Source organism: Polyergus mexicanus, unplaced genomic scaffold, assembly GCF_030449975.1.
Source record: "Polyergus mexicanus isolate NDT 795.1 unplaced genomic scaffold, iyPolMexi1.0 SCAF_6, whole genome shotgun sequence".
NCBI lineage: Eukaryota > Metazoa > Arthropoda > Insecta > Hymenoptera > Formicidae > Polyergus > Polyergus mexicanus.
In genome coordinates, this window is record NW_027223326.1 from 2,886,635 (window position 1) to 2,907,554 (window position 20,920).

At 36.9% G+C, this 20,920-nt stretch overlaps 2 protein-coding genes across 2 annotated transcripts; one reads left to right on the forward strand and one right to left on the reverse strand.

The window, feature by feature from the left end:
* Window positions 1–9,597: 9,597 nt before the first annotated feature.
* On the reverse strand, window positions 9,598–11,061 carry LOC138934148 (uncharacterized). Its single transcript, XM_070297590.1, has one exon. It carries the CDS (start codon window positions 11,059–11,061, stop codon window positions 9,598–9,600), a length of 1,464 nt encoding a protein of 487 aa, XP_070153691.1.
* An 8,908-nt stretch (window positions 11,062–19,969) lies between these two features.
* On the forward strand, window positions 19,970–20,611 carry LOC138934150 (uncharacterized protein PF3D7_1120000-like). The gene has a single exon (XM_070297595.1). The coding sequence runs from the start codon at window positions 19,970–19,972 to the stop codon at window positions 20,609–20,611; it is 642 nt and encodes a 213-aa protein (XP_070153696.1).
* The last annotated feature ends 309 nt before the right edge of the window (window positions 20,612–20,920 follow it).

A 20,920-nucleotide genomic window follows, 5' to 3' on the forward strand; every position in this document is an offset into this window, starting at 1 on the left:
TGGCCAGTGTTCAAGTCCCGTCGGCGCGCGACTTTTATTTTTTCAATTTTTTTATTTTTTTTTCTCGTTTACGTATCTAATCTTACTTAATATCAATAACAAACATTGCATTACAAAATTGTGGAGAAAAAAATCGCTATACAACGTATGGTAGTAATTTCATTTATTTTATATTATATATACATGCAGGCGTTTCAATTATTCGCTATCACTGTGTACATCAGAAGAACAATCGTTTGGGTGGTATTTATCATAAAAGCACGCAAAGCATAACACGGTGTCACATCATGCACATTTTATGAAGCCTACCACTTTGCAGACGCACGGCTGTTTCAAGAGTGAGATCGGGAAACAAAGCTCGTTTACATTCAAAAAAGGGGGCAGATCGTTGATTCTAATGGTAAACGCAGGTAGCGAACGATGCCGAAATACTTGGAATTTCGACAAGGGGCTGGATCGTTGATTTTAACAATAAGAGCTCGTTTTAAAATTGTACAAAATCTTACCAAAAATCGTACGTTGTATAGCAATTTTTTCCCCGCAACTTTGTAATGCAATGTTTGTTATTGATATTAAGTAAAATTAGATACGTAAACGAGAAAAAAAATAAAAAAATTGAAAAAAAATATCGCGCGCCGACGGGATTTGAACACGGGCCAGCAGCGTGCCAGCCGTGAACCTTGCCTACTGCGCCGCACTCGCTTGCTCGACAACGCAGCACAGTTACTGGTATACATACCGCGCGTGAAACTCTACCGTAGATTTTCTCGGAAACCAAGCCGTAGTGCATAAATTCCCGTTAGCCTGGTACTTAGGGCAAATACCTCTACAACATACCTGAATCCCATCAAAATCCATTTGTATCATGTTGCGGGGTCCCCTTGTTAGTAATAAGTATAGGTATTAACTTAGTAAATATGTTCGTTAACATTAACACTAAAGGAAGCAGTTTTGCGGATCATCTAGTTAGTTAATTGGTAAATCGATTGACTGGTGATTGGTAATTAGTTCTTATTAAGTAAAGTAGTTAGGCTATAGTTTTTAGTAAATTGCACGTAAGAGGCTGAGACTCCTTAGGAGATGTGTATGTGAAATATATGTGTGTGTGTGCATGTAGGTATGGAGGTGTGTGGATGAGTGAGTGAATGAGTGAGTGAGTGAGCGAGTGAATGAGTATATAAATATTGTTCGAATGGGGGGGGGTGAATGAATGAATAGATTAGGAATGGAGGGTGGTTGGGATGGGATTGGTGTTGGGGAAGGAGGGTAGCGAGGGGGGTTAAGGGGAGGGGGAAAGGGATAAGGGGTTTAGGATAGGGCTAAGGAGAAGGTAGGATACGGAGGATGATACGCTAGCATGCGTGTGTTGTTGGAATTTCGGCGGGGATAGTAGAGCGTAAGCACATCTCCCTGCCAAGAATTCGGACACTTCGAGGCAGAAGCTTCGACCCCGGGGGGGGGGGTTTAGTAGGTATTCCCCGGCTTTCAGCTGGGGCGAGTCCCACATAACCCCGTCCACTGAGATGTGGACGGGGTATGCGTAAACGCATTTCCCCTCCCTGCGACGAAGCTAAAAGAAAGAAAGGATGTTTTAAGATATTATTATAAATATATTTATAAAAGTTTAATATGCATACATAATTATTTTTAGTTGTGTCGGCTATTTTATATAATTTAGAAATCTTAAGTATTATAATAAGTATTAATGTCCTATAAATGTCCACTGGATAACCCCTGGATGTCTGTAGGACATATCTGCCCTGTCTATTATATTGGATGTCTTTAGGATTTCCAGAGGACATATACATGTGCAATTAATTGTTAACGTTAATTTTGTTTAATATTAATGATTGAGTTTGATGCGCACATTTTCATATATCCAAAATTATTATTTATTTAATATTTCATAAGAAATGTTACTGTTCGCAACATTCCAAAAACTTTACAAACAATAGTATTCAACCGCTAGTTCGTTTGTTTACCGCTACGCGACACGCGAACTCGTATTTGAGATTTGGTCATGAGAATTATATAAAGTTTGCAAAGAGCAACTGACAGGAAATTACAAATGTAATTATTTTCTATCAGTTCAATTTCTGATGCAATCCCAACATAGGGAATTCAGATATTGGATTGTTTAGAAAATATTACACAACTCAAACCCGGGAGCCAAACCTAAAATATTCATGTACAGCACGAAAGCCTCAAATATTAAAGAACGATGAACTATTTTTAATATTAGATTTTTAATATTGGCAGTAAATAACAAAACATAATTTTAATTTATATTTAAATTTTAAAATTTGCTCCTTGAAACATACGAAAAATATCCCTAACATATCCTATAAAAATCCTTAGGATGTTCCACAGGATCTCCCTGGATTCTCCAGAGGTTAATATACGGCTATCATTTACTCTTCCTCAGGACATCCAGAGGAAATCTGAGGATTACAATGGGATATCCTGAGGATATCCTACATGTATGTCCTGGATGCCCTTTGGACGTCCTAAGGACATCCTTGTGCTGTCTGGGTTGTAGGTAAATGAATTTTATTTATAATTTCATGTTTAAATCATGTTCGTAACATTTCACATAAATAATTTAAGTATACCGCAAAATATACCGCGCCTTTTTAGAGGTTATGGAGAGGCATGATATGGTCGGGCTGCAAGAAAAAATGTGTTTTTGGGGGCCTTCTTTCAGGTCTGATTTAAATTATCATTAAAAAAGTCTCCTCAAACATAATTCCTTAACATTTTGTCATTATAAATGCCGATGCCAGACAACACGTGTTTTCAGCAAATATATATCATAAATATTTCGTGTACACCATGCATGATTTATGATGATAATAAATATTCCTTGCATACATATATAGACTTACTCTTCATGAAATAATCGTACTAAACTTGCTGAAATACATAGAATTTTATGTACAAAATACTTGACAATATATTACAATAGGCAACTCATGTATATACAGTTGTCTTACGTACTCTCATAATATAAATTTAATATAAATTTAATATATTTTAATATAAATCATTATAAATTTGGCATTATATATTGCAACATTTATTTGTATTCCATAGTCTTAGTGTATAAAAACAAGTTTTGATAAATGCTTTAATATATTGATACTAGATTATGCGCTTACGAAATAAGAAAAGTATACAATGCAATAAGTTTGACGAAATGTGAATAATATATATTATTGTAAGGTTTTTTATACATAAAATTTTATGTATGTCACAAAGTTTAATATAATTATTTGAATAAGAATAAGTCTGGTAAATCATGCATATTGCACACGAAATAAAAAAATGGGAGAAAATTAATAAATATTCTAGTTTAACGTTTAAACGGGGTAAGGCAGTGTAGAATACATAATAAATTTGATAAAATATGAGTTTTTTTAGCTTACTTTATTTTTCAATACTTATTGAATATTATTTAATTGTATAATAATCTTGACAGTAGGTCGTGGCTATTCTCATTTAAAAAGCTTTTATCAGTATAAAGGATTTCTTAGTGAATAGGCACGCAGAAGTCAGAAAACATTAGCTACATTAAATTCAATTCCTGTCTTTTGACTTGTTTTATATAATAATACTTGTTTTATATAATAATCTTAAAAAATATAAATTATATATGTATAAATGTATATAAATTTTTAAAAATTTATTAATTATTATTTTATAATTATAAATAAAATATACAATGTCTTTGTAAAAAAATAAAAAATAATTCAATTTTGTATTTTCAGATAATATTTTTCAGTGAATTCATAATTTATTTCTTTGTAGAAATTTATAAACTACGATACTTTTTCACGTGTTTGCAATTTTGTTTTCTTTAACACTCTTTAATTTCGTTTGACCGGTTGGCATTTCAAGGATGACTAGATCTTTTATTACCATTGGTACCTGACTGATAAAACTTTACCGACTATACTTTAAACTTTATCATCAAAAAGTATGAATATTGAAATAACAATATAAATTGTTTTTTAATAATTTGTTTAGTACTTTTTTCTCAAAATTATAAAAGAAAATAGATGTTTCTTATGGTTAAACGGCATAAGATAACTTTACAATCGAGTCTTCTTTTCATCAACAGTTGTAGTCTTTTGTTTATTTACTTTATAGGTAAAATAATCATGTCAAAAAGGAAACCAATAAACACTGTATCAACTCGACACGTAAGAAAGTTAATAAATAAAGAGGCTTTGATTCGTCATCAACACTTTTTAGATGAACACAGATCTTCGAATTTAGACAATGAGGAAGAAAATTCGATAGTTTCCAACATAGTTACAAATTCATCGTCTTCAGTTGAATATTCAAACGAACAAATATTTGATGCACATGTTAATAAAGCGAACATTGAAGAGGTGTCTTTCTACTCAAGTAATAATAGTTCGAAAGAAGATAATTGCAATGATGCAACCTGACAATATAGCAATAATTCTAATGATATGATCAATCGTGGAAGCCTAAACATTTTTTGATTATATATTAATAAAATTATTATTTAGTATAATATTCCTATAATATAAGCGTAGTATATAAAAACTTGCGTATTATTATTAGAGTTTTACTGTACAAAAATGTACGTTACATATTATACGTAGCATATTATGTAATGTACGTTATTATGTACAGATGATATTAAACAAACATGTTGCACAATTGATTAATAATAAAATTAATTTTATCTATTATATGTGTTTTCTTATAATAATAAAGAATTGGAAAATCAAAATATACTCATTAATTTGTCGAGTAAAATAACTTATTTTATTTCTATATCGCATCATTTACCCTGTAACAAGTACCAGATTTGTGAAGATTTGCAAGTTCAAAAACAGCGATTGTGTGTATTTAATCTTAAACCTGCAGTTTAAGTCTGCTCAAGGGTAAAATTTTATATAAGGAATTGTTTAATAAAACGTAAACAAAAGTTCGGAAATCATTTTATATATTCTAATTCCATGTGCTTTATAAAATGAATATCCTAAGATGAATATCCTAAGATGATCCATTTTATATGTTTTCCGGACAAACTATAGGGCCCGATTGTTGAATGCATTCGCAAAATATACGTGTGCGCAAATTCCATTCTTACGAAAAATCTACAAGTTGATTGGCTAAAAGCCATGGGCTAATAGCCAATCAATTTGCAACTTTTTTGTAAGAGCAGAATTTGCACATATATTTCTCTTATGAATGAATTCAAGAATCGAGTCTCTGGTTTTGTTTATGGATATTTGAGTTAGACATTCACTAGATCCTACTGTATTTTCATTGAATGTCCATAAGACATTCGAATCGGACATCCTTTGGATGTACTGTATTTTCATCGACCAGATGTCCACTGAACGTCCGAAGGACATCTGATTGGTCTGATATGGATATTCATGGGATATCCGTATTTGTCTACCAGATGTCCATAGGACGGCCTATGAACGTAAATAAATCGGACATTGGGATATAATCTGTACGCCTCATGGATAGCCAACGGACGTATACGGACATCCCACGGATATCCATATTAAATCAATCGTACGTTCTTCGAACGTTCAATGGACGTCCATATGCTATGTGGGATCATACGAAACTATAGTAATGCAATATGCTGATAAAGTTCAAGAAGCTTATGAGAAAAGCCAAGAAAAAGTTATGACACAAACAAAAGAATATGTGTCAAAATTAATGGAATCGGAAAAAGAAATGATGGACAAAATATTGGACAATAATAGAATAGTACTAAAAGAAACAACTAACCAACTTTTATATGGATTACAAAATATATTTGGTGCAGCTACTTCTACTCGAACCGTTAATACTTCTCAAATGGTTCCTTCCATTGTGCCATCTTTTAATGAAGCAGTACCATATTTATATTCAAAAGACGATTTACAACATTTTCAATCTCCTCTACCTAAAGTCTGAATAAATTTGAAACGTCCAATAAATGCAGATGAAGAAATTCAAATGGTAAAGATTCAAAAATTGAATAATTACAGTAATATTAACAGTAGAAAAGAGGGACCAACTACAAAAGATACAATTACAAGTACAAATATAGATAACAAAATACAGTAAAAAAAGAAAAATGTTAAGGCTCCTGAGTAGTTGCCGCGGCCATATTGGAATGATGACGTCAGAAGCGAGAAATGACACGCTGAGAATTCTTGCGTGCCATTTTTAAATAAAAAGATATTTTTAAAAAACAAGACTACAGATCGCTTTAGTATACTCGTAAAATTGTCCGAAAACTAAGCTTTTTCTTTGACAAGTAATAAATAACTGTAAAATGAGTGTCAAAGTAAGCCTAGTCATACGGGAAAACATGTAGTTTGATAGCTGTTGAAAGAAGTGGAAAATGTTCTTTTTACATAATACTTAACTTCCTAAGCTTAGTTTTCGGACAATTTTATAAGTTTCACAAATACGTTACACATCACAGCATTAGCATAATTACGAAATGGCACGCAAGAATAATTTGGGCTGCCAAAACGTCACTTTTCACGCCTCATAGTTCATCGATTTGCAACGTGAGGCGCTGCATAAAAATTCTGACATATGGGTAACACGCTGGTAACTTGTAGCTAATACGTAACATATATATAGTATATATCTTTTATATATCTATTATATAGTGTAGTACTCTATTAGAAAAATACTTGAGCAAAGGAAGGGCGCAATGCTCAGCCATTTTCCCAAAAATTTGATTTTAATAATATTTAAATAATATATTTTCTTATATACAGCTCCGTTAGGTCGATTATTGAGAAGGCAACGTAGCTCGGGGATTAAAGCGGGTGACTACCACGCATCAGATCCGGGTTCAATTCTTGTCCCTAGCACTTTTTTTCTCATTCTTTTTTATACAATCTAGCAACGAATATTTATTCATGTAAAATAAAGTTAATTAAATTAAATTTTTTTTAATTGCACTTTTGGAAGGCAATTTTCTTTTAATTTATTCAATTTAATTTATTCAATTTTAATTTATTATTTTATACATTCTATCCGATACAAAACGAAGTAAATAAAACGCCACTTTTTGAACATAATTATAATTTAATACAAAATTACAACAAGTAATTACGACAAGTATATCATCCGAATAATTGTAATCGATCTGTAGAGAATGTTGATGTTACTGATAATAAGGATGAATAAGTTTTGACACATTTGTTTGTAATTTTGAATTAAATTATAACTATATTCAAATGGTGGCGTTTTATTTGCTGTATTTTATATTGAGTAGAATGCATAAAATAATAAGGTTGTAAGTTTAACAAAAATTATGCTCAGTTTCATGAATAAATTAAAAGAAAATTGTCTTCCGAAAGTACAAATTAAAAAAAATTTAATGTAATTAACTTTATTTTATATGAATAAATATTCGTTGTTAGATTGTATGAAAAAAGAATGAGAAAAAGAGTGGCAGGGACAAGAATTGAACCCGGGTTGGATGCGTGATAGTCACGCGTTTAATGCCCGAGCTACACCGCCTTTTCGCTAATTGATGTAACGGAGCCAGATATATGAAAGCCATATTGTTTAAATCATTTTCTTGGAAATGGCTAAGCATTGCGCTCTATCCCTTTGCTCAAGTATTTTTCTAATAGAGTACTACACTATAAAAGCCTTTTTCAATTCGGTAATCCTAAAGTCGCGTCCTCCCCTGCTAGTCACAGGAACGTGCGCATCGTAAATATAATAGCACAATACTCTAGTTCTCTAGTAGTAGAGGTTCTCATTAAAATTTTCTATTCAATATTTTATTTTGTATTAATAACAAAAATACTTATTCTATTATTAATTACGTATATGTACGTTCTATAACAATTCAAAATATTTATGTTTTATGGTTATCAAAGTATTGTGCTATCACATTTGTGATACGCACGTTCTTGAAACTAAGTGATGCGCTCCTTAGTTACGATTTACGATGCAGTGATGCGTTGCTAAGGAGCGAGGGATAAGAGGGGAGCAGCGAGCAGTAGGCGTGAGCTAAAAAATCCAGCCGAAAGTTACATATAAATCCCAGTTCACTTATATCAGTGTTGCTGGGATTTACTTGCACATTTCGGCCCGATTCTATGGCTCACGCCTATTGCCCCCCACTCACCGCTCGTGCGTTAGAAACGAGTCGCCAGATATGTGTGACTAAGGACCGCGACGCTTCGTCTCAGGAGCGTTTATATGTAAGAATGCCCAAATATTGTATAATAATAAGACAATACTTTTCTAAATACGCCGCGAAAATTCTTAGAATTAAAAGTTTTTTTTCAATATTTTATAATTTATTGATATAAAATATTGAAGAAAAACTTTTAATTGTAGAAAAGTATTGTCTTATTATTATATTTGGGCATTCTTATATACGGACGCTCCTAAGACAAAGCGTCGCGTTCCTTAGTTACGCGTATCTGGAAACTCGTTGCTAACGCACGAGCGGTGAGTGGGGAACAATAAGCGTGAGTCACGAAATCGGGCCAAAATGTGCAAGTAAATCCCAGCAACACTGATATAAGTGAACTGGGATTTATATGTAACTTTCGGCTGGATTTTTAGCTCACGCCTACTGCTCGCTGCTCCCCTCTTATCCCTCGCTCCTTAGCAACGCATCACTGCATCGTAAATCGTAACTAAGGAGCGCATCACTTAGTTTCAAGAACGTGCGTATCACAAATGTGATAACACAATACTTTGATAACCATAAAACATAAATATTTTGAATTACAAACAGTGGATTTATGGATCCCAAAAACTTTACCTACCACACGATATTCACAACAACTCGATAAAAAATATAGACATACAGTAACTTGTTTTTCTACTGACATCGGTTCTCTAAAGCCTAATTGATATACAGATGGTGCAAGTTCATTTTTTAATTGATCGCATAACCACAAAAATGTACATTTTCTCATACGAAATGATTCCAACCAATCTTCTTCTTTAAAATAATTATTAACAATTCGTTCCCACCAATCTTTACTTCTTTTTTTCATCCATATGGTTCTTTCTTGTGAGAGTCGCAAAACGGGTCCAATATCAAGCAATTGATTAGGTCGAGTTTTATTTAATAAGTGCAGCAATATAACTTCTACTAAATATCTTCGTCGCTTATGTAATATATGTACAAATTGTGTTATGAATTGCATCAACATATATTTTATGTTTGTAGAATATGTTGCAACACAAGTATTTATTATATTTGTCTTTTCACTTTCACATAATTTAAAATTTTGTCTATACATATTTCTATATATATTTTTTTACATCACTTCGTGCTTTGTTGTTGTCACTTTGTGCATTATTTATAAATCCAGACCCCAATTCAGCTAATTTTCATTGCTTTAAATTGGCAACAATGCTACAAATTATAACTCACTTCACTAAGGGAAACTGATGAAATAAACCCTTGCGTGTAAACGGACATCACTTTTAAGGAGTTATAACTACGATTGTTACTAAACCAGATTAACGTTCTTCTTCTTCTTCTCTTTTGGCTGTCAGACTTCCGTAGGAATTATCTATACGCCAATCACTAGTTATGCTGTAACTTTCGATAAATCATATAATTAAGTCTTTCCTCATGGCCAAGCCGTGCAATAGACGAAATATCCTAGTATTATTTGAGAAAGCCAATGTTGGTATGTCCAGTGTAATGTCAAAAGCGATGCTGTGCAGCTGAGTGATAAGCAGGTTCGAGTCATCATGTAAGTTTGGACAATGGAAGAAGATGTGGTTCATATCCTGGAAAAGGTGCCCACATGAGCATTCCGCAGAGTCAGAAATATTCTTATAAAAAAAATGGCCCTTCGCTGTCGTATGGTAAGATCTCAATCTTGAAATGAAGGTGACAATAGGTCTAGTAAGATTCTCCCTAATATTCTTGTCGTTATACCACGGTGGAGCGAGAACGTCACGCACGTCATTAAAATATCTTTTCCTTTTATGAAGACTCTCGATAAGAATTATTTGTGATGCTCTGCCCTTGGATATGGCTTTAAACTTGGAATAGAGGTTGGTGTAATGACATTTGCTAAGGAGGAAAGTATCAGGAAGTCGCAAAGACTCCTTGGCCAGAATATCCGCCCTCTCGTTGCCGGGGATACCCCTATGACTGGGGATCCAAAAAAGATGCACTATCAAAGCTTGTTTGAAACATTCGGAGAGCAAGCTCCTGATTTTAAGAATTCCATGATGCGTTATACCGGTAGACACCGGATTGTCTAGGCTAGACAGTACACTTAATGAATCCGAAAAAATTACAGCTCTTCTAGTTTTCCCCTCCAGAACAATATCAATCGCGTTTTGAATGACGAATGCTTCTGCCTCAAAGATGGTGCAATTATTGTTTATTCTTTCTTTATGCTCTAAGTCGAGCTCCGGAGAGAATACAGCAAATCCAGCTCTGTTATCCAACTCTGACCGAGATCCGTCGGTGTAAAATGAGGCATCATATTTTAAGGAGGATGTGAGGCGTTCAAAGGAGGAGGCGGGGTCAATGTCTGCCGCAACCCGATGCCCTAGATCCGTGTTAATCGCAAGATCGAGATGTCTGCATTCGTACGGAAATTCGAGGTAACCCGGCAGATGAAAAGTATCCGTCTGCCCAAAGAGCTCAGTATGAGCAAAAAAGGTATCGGTCAGGAGACAAATGTTATCTCTCTCGGCAACCGGTAGGTCGCAGAGATCCTTTATCAACCGTCTCAATGGGTGAGAACGCCTAGCCATGACTTTCGCCAGGAATCTCAGAGTGAGGCCCTGCCAACGTGCATCCAGCGGGAACTCTCCGTTGATATCCAGAAGGACATTGGTGGGAGTGGTGGTCATAAGACCGGAGACAGCTTTTAATGCCGCATATTGTAGGCGACTGATTTTCAAATAGAGGATTTCATCCAGGGGATTAAAGGACTGGCATCCCCAATCTAGTAAAGGTCTGATAAAGCCTTTATAAACATTAAGTAAGTTGGTGGGATGAGCGCCCCATCTGATACCTGTCATAGCTTTGAGGATGTTTAGTCTTGGCATGATTCGATTCCTTACGTGGTTAATATGTGCCTTTCAGTTGAGTTCGGAATCTAACACGACGCCCAAGAAACGCGTCGCCGGCGAAAACTGTATGTTGCCGTTGCCAACTTTAAGCTGGAAATTATGTTTTTTCATGAGTATACGGAGGTTGCGTGGCCTAAGTGTTGAGAAGATAACGTAGCTTGACTTGGAGGGGGAAATAACAAGCCCCAGGTTTACAAAAAATTGATATAAACTTTCCAATGCGTCGTTCATATGATCTCTGACAGGCTCCAGACTATCCGAGCAATATATAGCAATGTCGTCCGCATAGTACAATATATTCACAGTATCAGGCAAGACCTTGTGTGACAAGGCGATATATAAATTGAACAATATAGGGCTAAGGATGGAGCCCTGAGGCAGACCGATGATGGTGTCGCGACTCTGTAAATTGATGCCCGCAGCGTAGCCAAAAAGATGTCTACGGGAAGTCAAGGCTTTAATAAATTTAAGAATTTTTGGAGGAAGCCCATATCTCGAGAGAAGTATTGTTAATATCTCCGGACGAACCTTATCAAAAGCTCTTTCAATATCAAGAAATGCAGCACCGGTAAATCTGCGGGCTTTATTAGAAATGTGTATGCTTGTAGTCAACATGGAGATGCTATCCGTGCAGGAAAGCCCCCTCCTAAAGCCAAATTGGGAACTGCAGAAAAGCGAACCCCTCTCTGCCCACCATTCAATTCTTTTATGGATCAGCCTTTCGAAAATTTTTAGTAAATTGTTAGCCAGCGATATAGGTCTTAGAGAGTCCTTACGGCCAGGTTTCGGTATAAAGACCACGAAATACTCATTCCATTGATGTGGGTATGTACCCTTGTTAAACATTAAATTAAAAATTTTTAGGATGAGAAGGTGGAGTGCATCCGGGAATTTTTTAATTATTTTGTTAGATATAAGATCCGGACCGGGTGAGGTTTTTGTTTTCAACGTAGTAATGGCTTCGTAATATTCTTGTTTAGAGAATGGGGTGAGGAGGAACTCCTTGTTACCATTGTAGCCTACGTTAGGGAGACCCGACACGAAATCCCGGATGTCAAGCGCGGGGCCAGGGATTGAGGGGGCCAGCTTATTAAAGGCGTCAAAGAAAACGCTCTCCGAGATGTGAGAATGAGGCAAGTTGTTAGTGTTTCTATTTGCGAAGGACCTGATATATTTCCATACGGTTGTGATAGGCGTATTAATATCTAAGGAAGAGCAAAACTCTTGAAAAGCGAGTTTCTTTTTCTTATTAAAAAATTTTGATGAGTGTTTCCTGTATTCAAGAAGTTCTGATAAATTACTTAATGATGGCAATGACTTAAATTTTCTAAAGATCTGATTCTTTTTTTAAATTATCTCTTTGCACTCTTCATCCCACCATGCAGTAGGAGGCTTTCCCCTAATGTTGTTGGAAGGAAGCTTTTTTGCGCCAGCAGTTAAAAGTGCCAGATGTATAGCATTGATTAGGCTATCGTAGGCATTCTCCAAATCCTTGCCGAAATCATGAGTCTGCTCAACATATTTAGAACATTCTAATTGAAAGGCAGGCCAATCGACCTTAGAAATGGTGAAGGAAGGCCGACCGTAAGAAGGCTTTGTATAGTTACTGACAACAGAAATCATAATAGGAAAGTGGTCGCTACCGTAGTTGTTTTCGAGAACACACCAGGAGCACCTTGGAACGATAGAAGGAGAGGCCAAAGTTATGTCTAGAGCGGAGGCGGTTGAAAGATCAGCAGAAGCCCACGTATGGCTTCCGTCATTGAGACAGGAAAATTCAGCCGATAAGATAGCACTTTCAAGCTTGCGCCCCTCCACGTCCGGACCCAGCAGCTCCGGCGACCATAGGGCACTCTTCCCGTTCAAATCTCCACATACAACGATAGGATCGTAGTTAGACAAACAGCGAAAGACAGATTGCCAGGCACATGCCTCGGTATGCAAGCAGTTACTACCACGTGGTGGACTATAAAGTGAACAAACAAAGATGAATTTATCTAGTCTAAGCCATATTTTACCCAATATATACTCTATGTTATTGCGATTACAAATGAGACCCATATCATTGTCAGCAATTTGTGAGAATCTAAATCTCTTGTCAACAAGTATGGCCACGCCTCCGCCGAGACGATTTCGATCACGTGAATACAAGTCAAAATTATTAACACAGGGATGAAAATGTTCATCCAGTCTCGTTTCGCAAAGTGAGGCAATGTTGACATTATGTTTGTCCAGGAGAAAAACAAGTTCTGGTATTCTCCTTTGCATAGAGCGACAATTCCATTGAAGGATATTAATATTCATGTTATAAATTGTTTAGAAAAAGTGATGTTATGCCAATTATCAAGAGTAGAGGGTACTCCTCAGAAGAAGAGCCCCCATTTGTGACAAGATATCTGTTTGTATGTTCTCAGCCAAAAAAACTTCTTTTGGCAATTACGAATCCAATCATTTAAAATTTCAGAATTGGAAGCAAGTACATTACGATCATTGACCGGGGAAATGGAGGTTGAAATAGAGGAGCTTTTACGGTTAACTGTTTTGTTGCTTGGACAGTTGTTAATGTTTATGTCCTGTATGAAGTTACAAGAAGTAGGACGGAAAGACGTGGAAGGAGATTTAATTAATGAGAGCTCCAGTCCATGTCTTTTGTGTTGTGATCCAACATCTTGACTTTTACGGTTAATAGATGGCTTAGCGGGTAAGCCATCTGTAGAGAACTGAGGTTTGACAATACTAGGGAAACGTTTCACACTAACCTCCGAAGAGGGTATAGAAAGATTGAAATGGCTAGCATGATTATTTCTAGACACCGCTTCCGCATAGGACTTTGGAAGGGCATATGGGAGAAATTCCCCTAAAGTGGGAAGAGGATGCGAGCGGGTATAATTATCCCCGGCTTGTTGTGATTGAGGATCTGCTCTCTCCAGCATTGACATGGCTTCGGACTGCGAAATGCCATGGAATGCCATGAGCTTTTTTATTCGCCTCTGGTTTTGGAAAATGGGGCAGGAATTGGATGATGCCTCATGCACAGTTTCGTTATCTGGCAATTTACGCCTTTTGCAATTGATGCATGACGGACTTTCGGCCGAACACGGCTCATTAACATTATTGCTGCTATCATGAGATGATACAAGCTTACCACAACGCTGGCACACTGCATTTCTGTCCGAAGCTCGACAGAACCTAGCAACATGCCCAAATCGCTGGCACCTTTGGCATCTTCTAACCTTCTCAATGAATGGTGTCAAATAGCACCTCTTTCCCATGTATATAACGCTGGGCGGGACTGATAGTGTTCTGAAACGTACAACATATGTATCAGACTCTGTATATTTAGTTGAAGAAATATTCTTGCTGTCTCGAGTGCGAATAGGTTTTTTGAGTCTAACAGCCTCAAATGGAGGCTGCCATAGAATGTTCCACTCCGGTGGTGGACGGACATTTTTAATTAGATCTTCTGGAGAGTCATCATCATCGACACCTCTAATTATGAATTGTCTAATGACTTTATAATTAGGCACGTATGCTATCCATGTCTCGAAGGGAAATATGATATTAGATTTTTCATTGAAAGTATCGCAGAATTTATTCGCCGCGTTGCCGACGGGGAACGCTACCGAAAATTTATTCTTCCCTATTGTTTTTAAGTCGAATGCGGACAAGAAATTGGCAATATGCCTGTTTATACGTTTGCCAAAAGCGATTATGCCGTACGTACCGTTATTGGATGCTAGATTAGCGTTGGAAGTGTTATTGTCAAGGTTATCTATACCTGTTTTTGTGTTGTTGTTTGTCTCGGTGGCATCGGAATACCGAGCCTGAGAGAGGGGAGGAGGCCTGAGGAGAATTTTTTTCCATATGGATTATAAACGGAGATTTAACATTTAGACCAGTGCATGCCACGATCTGCACATTTCGGCCGATTTCCGAGAATCAACGCCTATCGCGCCCCCCTTCCCCCTTGCGTCTTGAGATCCTCAACTAGCAACCGTAACCAAGCGCGCGGCGCTCTGCCTCAGGTACGGTGCATCTGTACCGCGAAGCGGTTCCGTACCCCCTTACTGCCAAATATCAATGTTTTAAACGCGATCTTTTTAAAATTTTTTAAAATAATTAATTGAAGAACAAAGTTTCAATACTCGATTATTAATTACATTTACGATATAATAATTCTAAAAATATTACGTTATTCTAATTTATATAATGACATCATATACTGGGGATATCCAACAGTCTATAACTTAAATAATATCGTTCATAAGTACAATATTTCGTGCTTTTAATAAAAGCGTCTTTTATAAAACTTTAAATTTACAATTATTTATTAATTTATATATCGGAAAGAATTTCCGCGCGCGACATTTAAGAAATTTAATCTATCCAATATAATTTAATAATATTTTAGAATTATTATATCGTAAATGTAATTAATAATCGAGTATTGAAACTTTATTCTTGAATTAATTATTTAAAAAAATTCTAAAGAGATCGCGTTTAAAACATTGATATTTGGCAGTAAGGGGGTACGGAACCGCTTCGCGGTACAGATGCACCGTACCTGAGGCAGAGCGCCGCGCGCTTGGTTACGGTTGGCTAGTTGAGGATCTCAAGACGCAAGGGGGGCGCGATAGGCGTTGATTCTCGGAAATCGGCCGAAATGTGCAGATCGTGGCATGCACCGATTTAGACCATACTTATTTTGCAAACGAGGGTCTGTAATACGAACAGACTCCAAAGAGGATCTTTTGGGAGGGAGAGGGCTTCTTAATGCAGAAGACTGGCTCCTCTTGCGATTGCGATATATTATATCGCGAAGTTGTTCAGCAACCTCATCTTCATGGCTCGTCCCTATGGACTGGGAAGCGTTTCGCGAAACGCTTTCAGGAGGACCGTCATCATCCACCTCCATGTTTATGTGTATTATGTGTGGTAGATCTCGTATGATGTGCGTATGTGCGAGTTAGTACGCAGTTTTCATCCGAGGACAATGGCCGAGGCCACACTTACGCGGCAATGTTAAATATTTCAGGCCGGGAGGCTCGAACGCACCGCACTGTGCACGTCTCGTTCAAGAGACGGAAAACTATCAACAGGATATCACACTCTCGGGACCGAACGATGGCCCGTAGATCTCTAGATTAGCAAACTATCGATTAGCACTAAGCCACGATGTTCTCTCGCCGAAAGAACAGACGGAAGTCCCAGATTAACGTTGCCGTGTAAACGTACTCTATGAAATGGTTTTAGAACGGATATATTAGTATATCTGGTCACGTGATCAATGTAATTAGATAGACAAGAACAGGTTTGAGAAGCGACACTCTCGCAGTCCCACATTTCTGGTCGCCAATCAGCAGAGCCGTGCGCGTTCCAGTTTCCAGTATGGTATATACAGTGATACATGGATAGCTGCGGGACATGGCGATCATGGGAAGCATGGAGGGTGTAACGATGCTAGCTAATCGCAACCGGCGTATCGTGTAAGTGAGAAAAAAGTATATTTGTAATGTTATTTTCTAAAAAAAAAAATATTTTAAATATCTCTTTGAATATCTCTCATTTTTAAGATATTTTAGATTACACATGGATAGCTGCGGGACCAACATGGCAATCATGGGAAGCATGGACCCAAACAGCACAAGGATATCCTTAGGACGTCCAAAGGGCATCCAGGACATATACCATATGTAGGATATCCTCAGGATATCCCATTTTAATCCTCGGATCTCTTCTGAATGTCCTGAAGAAGAGTAAATGATAATCGTATACTAACCTCTGGAGAATCCAGAGAGATCCTGTGGAGCATCCTAAGGATTTCTATAGGATATGTTAGGGATATTTTTCGTATGTTTTAAGGAGCAAGTTTTAAAATTTAAGTATAAATTAAAATTGTTATTGTTATTGTATTGTTATTTACTGCCAATACTAAAAATCTAATATTAAAAATAGTTCACCGTTCTTTAATATTTGAGGCTTTCGTGCTATACATGAATATTTTAGGTTTGGCTTCCGAGTTTGAGTCATGTAATATTTTCTAAACAATCCAATATCTGAATTTCCTATGTTGGGATTGCATCAGAAATCGAACTGATAGAAAATAATTACATTTGTAATTTCCTGTCAGTTGCTCTTTGCAAGCTTTATATAATTCTCATAACCAAATGTCAAATACGAGTTCGCGCGTCGCGTTGCGGTAAATAAACAAACTAGCGGTTGAATACTATTTTTTGTAAATTTTTGGAATGTTGCGAACAGTAACATTTCTCATGAAATATTAAATAAATAATAATTTTGGATATATGAAAATGTGCGCATCAAATTCAATTATTAATATTAAACGAAATTAATGTTAACAATTAATTGCACATGTATATGTCCTCTGGAAATCCAAAAGTCATCCAATATAATAGACAGGGCAGATATATCCTACAGACATCCAGGGGTTATCCAGTGCACATTTATAGGACATTAATACTTATTATAATACTTAAGATTTCTAAATTATATTAAATAGCCGATACAACTAAAAATAATTATGTATGCATATGAAATTTTTATAAATATTGTTGCGTCCGCGGATCGAAATCGATATAACTCAAATCCGCGTGACACAACCGACACTCGCGTACCACAAGTAAATAATTAACACTCCTTTGAAAGAACGAAAGGAACTTTAATATAATAACACAGAACACTATTATACAAGGAACACAGAACAATAACGGTTATCGTAATCTCGAATACGTCCGCCCGGAATGACATCCGTCGCGAGACTCCAACAATAAGATGGCCGATCTCTCTCCAGATTAACGCCGTTGTTTAACAACAACCCTTAGCAACGTTCTCCCGGAGACGGGTGCAGCAGATTCAGGAATAACGGTCACAGATGACCCGCAGGGACGCAACACTATATTTATAATAATATCTTAAAACATCCTACAAATGTCCTGAACCGTCCTGGACACATTCAGGATGATCCTGAGGATGTTTTGCGCTGTCTGGGGAGGGTGTAACGATGTCGCTTATATAGGACTCTACTATATATACTCCCAGATAGCAATTTGTTAACAAATTGTCGCCAAATTGGCATCAAATTCGGTCAAAACTTGGTAACAAATCCAGTGCCATCTGTGTCCGCATTAAGCTTGTGTTTTGGTGACAAAGCTTGCTGACATAACCTGACAGCAAATTGACGGCAAAGACCGAGCAAAGCTTGACATGATTTGACGTCAAATTGATGGCAAAAATCGAGCAAGATCTGCGCAAGACAATCTGATAGCAGATTGTCAGCAAAAACCGAACAAATTCTGCAGCTTTTGGCCATTCATATAAAAGTATATATTTAAATAGATTTAAAGCCTTAACCCTAAGTAACAAAATGATGATAAGTTATGGTCATAAAATGACCATTAGATAATTAGACGTTATATAAAATCATATATTAATATGTTAAAACATATAGGTAAATTCAAATAACTTAATTTATAAAATTAAAGATCTTTTTGGACAGAAATTGTTTGAATAAGTGAAAATCAAACAATTATCTGTCCGATTTGCAAAAAATCAATTCAATATCTGAATTTCCTGTATAAGAATTGTGTCAAAAATTGAACTGATAGAAATATATATATTATAATATTATTAGCATTTTGTAGGCTTTATATACACTCATGACAAGAATTTGAATACGGGTATAGATAATGAATAACGCGCCGCATAGCGATAAACGACTGAACTATTTTATAATACTTTGTAATAAGCTGCAGATTTTGTTCGGTTTTTGCTGCCAATTTGCCATCAGATTGCACACTCTAGATCCTGCTCAGTTTTTGCCGACAATCTGACGTCAGTCATGTCAGCAAGCTTTGCTCGGTTTCTGCCGCCAATTTGCTGTGTAGTTATGTTAGCAAGCATTGCTTGATTCTTGCCGGCAATCTGCCAGCTTAATCGGTAATAACAACTCTTGTACCAAATTTGTAGCCTTTTTGCTGACAATAATTTGTAGCAAGCACTTGGCAATATCTGTTAGAACAGACCTGGCTGACTGGGCTGTGTCTAAACTCCGTCACTTATTTCTTTTAGCGCCCATAAAATTACAAGATTGTGAATTTGTTTTGCCATTCGCTTAATGTAACATTTGTCAATATTTGTCTTCGAAGATTGAATGAAAATTGTGTTGGATAATATTAATGTTCTAGGACTTCCGTTTCCGGTGGGTTAGAGTGCGTGTGACAGAAAGCGTGGTTAGTGAAAGATGTGAGGAAAAGAGGAGACAGAGGGTAGAGAGAGAAAGTGGAAGATGCGAATGAAGAGAGCGGAGTGAGGTGTGTGTGGAGGAGTAAAGATGGAGGAGACGGGGAAAAGAGATAGAAATAGGAAGGAGAAGGAAAGGCAGACGAGTTAGAGGTTAGGGACAAAGAGAGATAAGGAAAGAAAATCACGTGGTAGGTGAAGAGAAGGAACAGGGAGCATAGAATAAGTAGAGCGGCAAGCGAACAGACAGAACGGAGAGTAGGAGAGAAGTAGGAAAACAGATAGAGAGGAGACTCGATAAGTAAAAATGGAGAGTGAGAAAAGAATAGGAGGAGTAGATAGAGAGACAGTAGGACAGGAAAAGGAAAGAGCGGATAAAGGGACACTGGAGGAGAAGAAAAGGGGCATGAAAACGAGGAAAAAGGGAAGTAAGGGGACAGAGAGGAAGGGAAGTACGGGAAATATAGAGGAAATGTGGAAAAGAAAAAGGGAATTGATAGAAAGACTAGGAGGGGGGGAGGGAGAAGAAGAAATGGGGGTAATTAAGAAAGGGAAAAAAGAACAGAAATTACAACAGATAGGATTGGAAGAGTGAGAGGGAGGAGAGGTGAGTTGGTGGAGGGAAATGGAAGAAGAATGGAGGAAGGAAATAAAGGAAGGGATTCAGGAAGTGAAGGAGATGCTGAAGGAAGAGCTCAGGAGATATATATGGGAAATTAGAGAGGAAGTGGGAAAGATGATAAAGAGGCAGATGGAGGAAAGGGAAGAGAAGTGGAGGGAAAAGATGGAGAAAATGAGAAAAAGGATGGAGGAGCTAGAGGAAGGAATGAGAGGGATGAGACGAAGAGAGGAAGAGAAAGAGATAAGAGGAGGGGAGAGAATGGAAGGGAGAATGAAAGAGATGGAAAAGTGGAGGGAAATGAGGGAAAGGGAGGAGAGAAGGAGGAATATAGTGATAAGAGGAGTGAAAGGAGGGGAGAAGAAGGTAGAGAAGAAAATAGGGGAAATAAGAGAGTTAGGAGTGGAAGCGAAAGTAGAGGAAGTGAGAAATATAGGAGAGAGAAAAGAGGAAGAGAAGGGGATAACGCTAATAAAAGTAAGTAAAATGCAGGAGAAGATAGAATTAATGAAAAAGAGGAGAGAAGTAAAGGATAAGGAAGTTAGAATAGAAGATGATTTAACGTGGAAGGAACGAAGAATGAGGTGGAAACTAGAGGACATAGCAAGAAGAGAAAGAGGGAAGGGGAAGAGTATGGGTGGGATATAGGAAGATACAAATAGAGGGGAAATGGTAGAGATGGGAGGAACAAGAGGAGAAATTAAAGGATGGTGAGGGCAGAATATGGGTAGAAAGGGGGGAAGGACAGGAGATGATGGGAAGGGGAGAGGGGTAGATAGAAGAAGAAGAGAAAAGAAAGCACTGGGGAGAAGATGGAAAATAGCGTTTTGGAACGTAGCGGGGATAGGGAACAAGGATAGGGATTTTTGGCACAGGATAAAGGAATGGAAGATTGTGATATTAATGGAAACATGGGTGGAGGAGAAACACTGGCAAAGGATAAAGGAGAGGCTACCA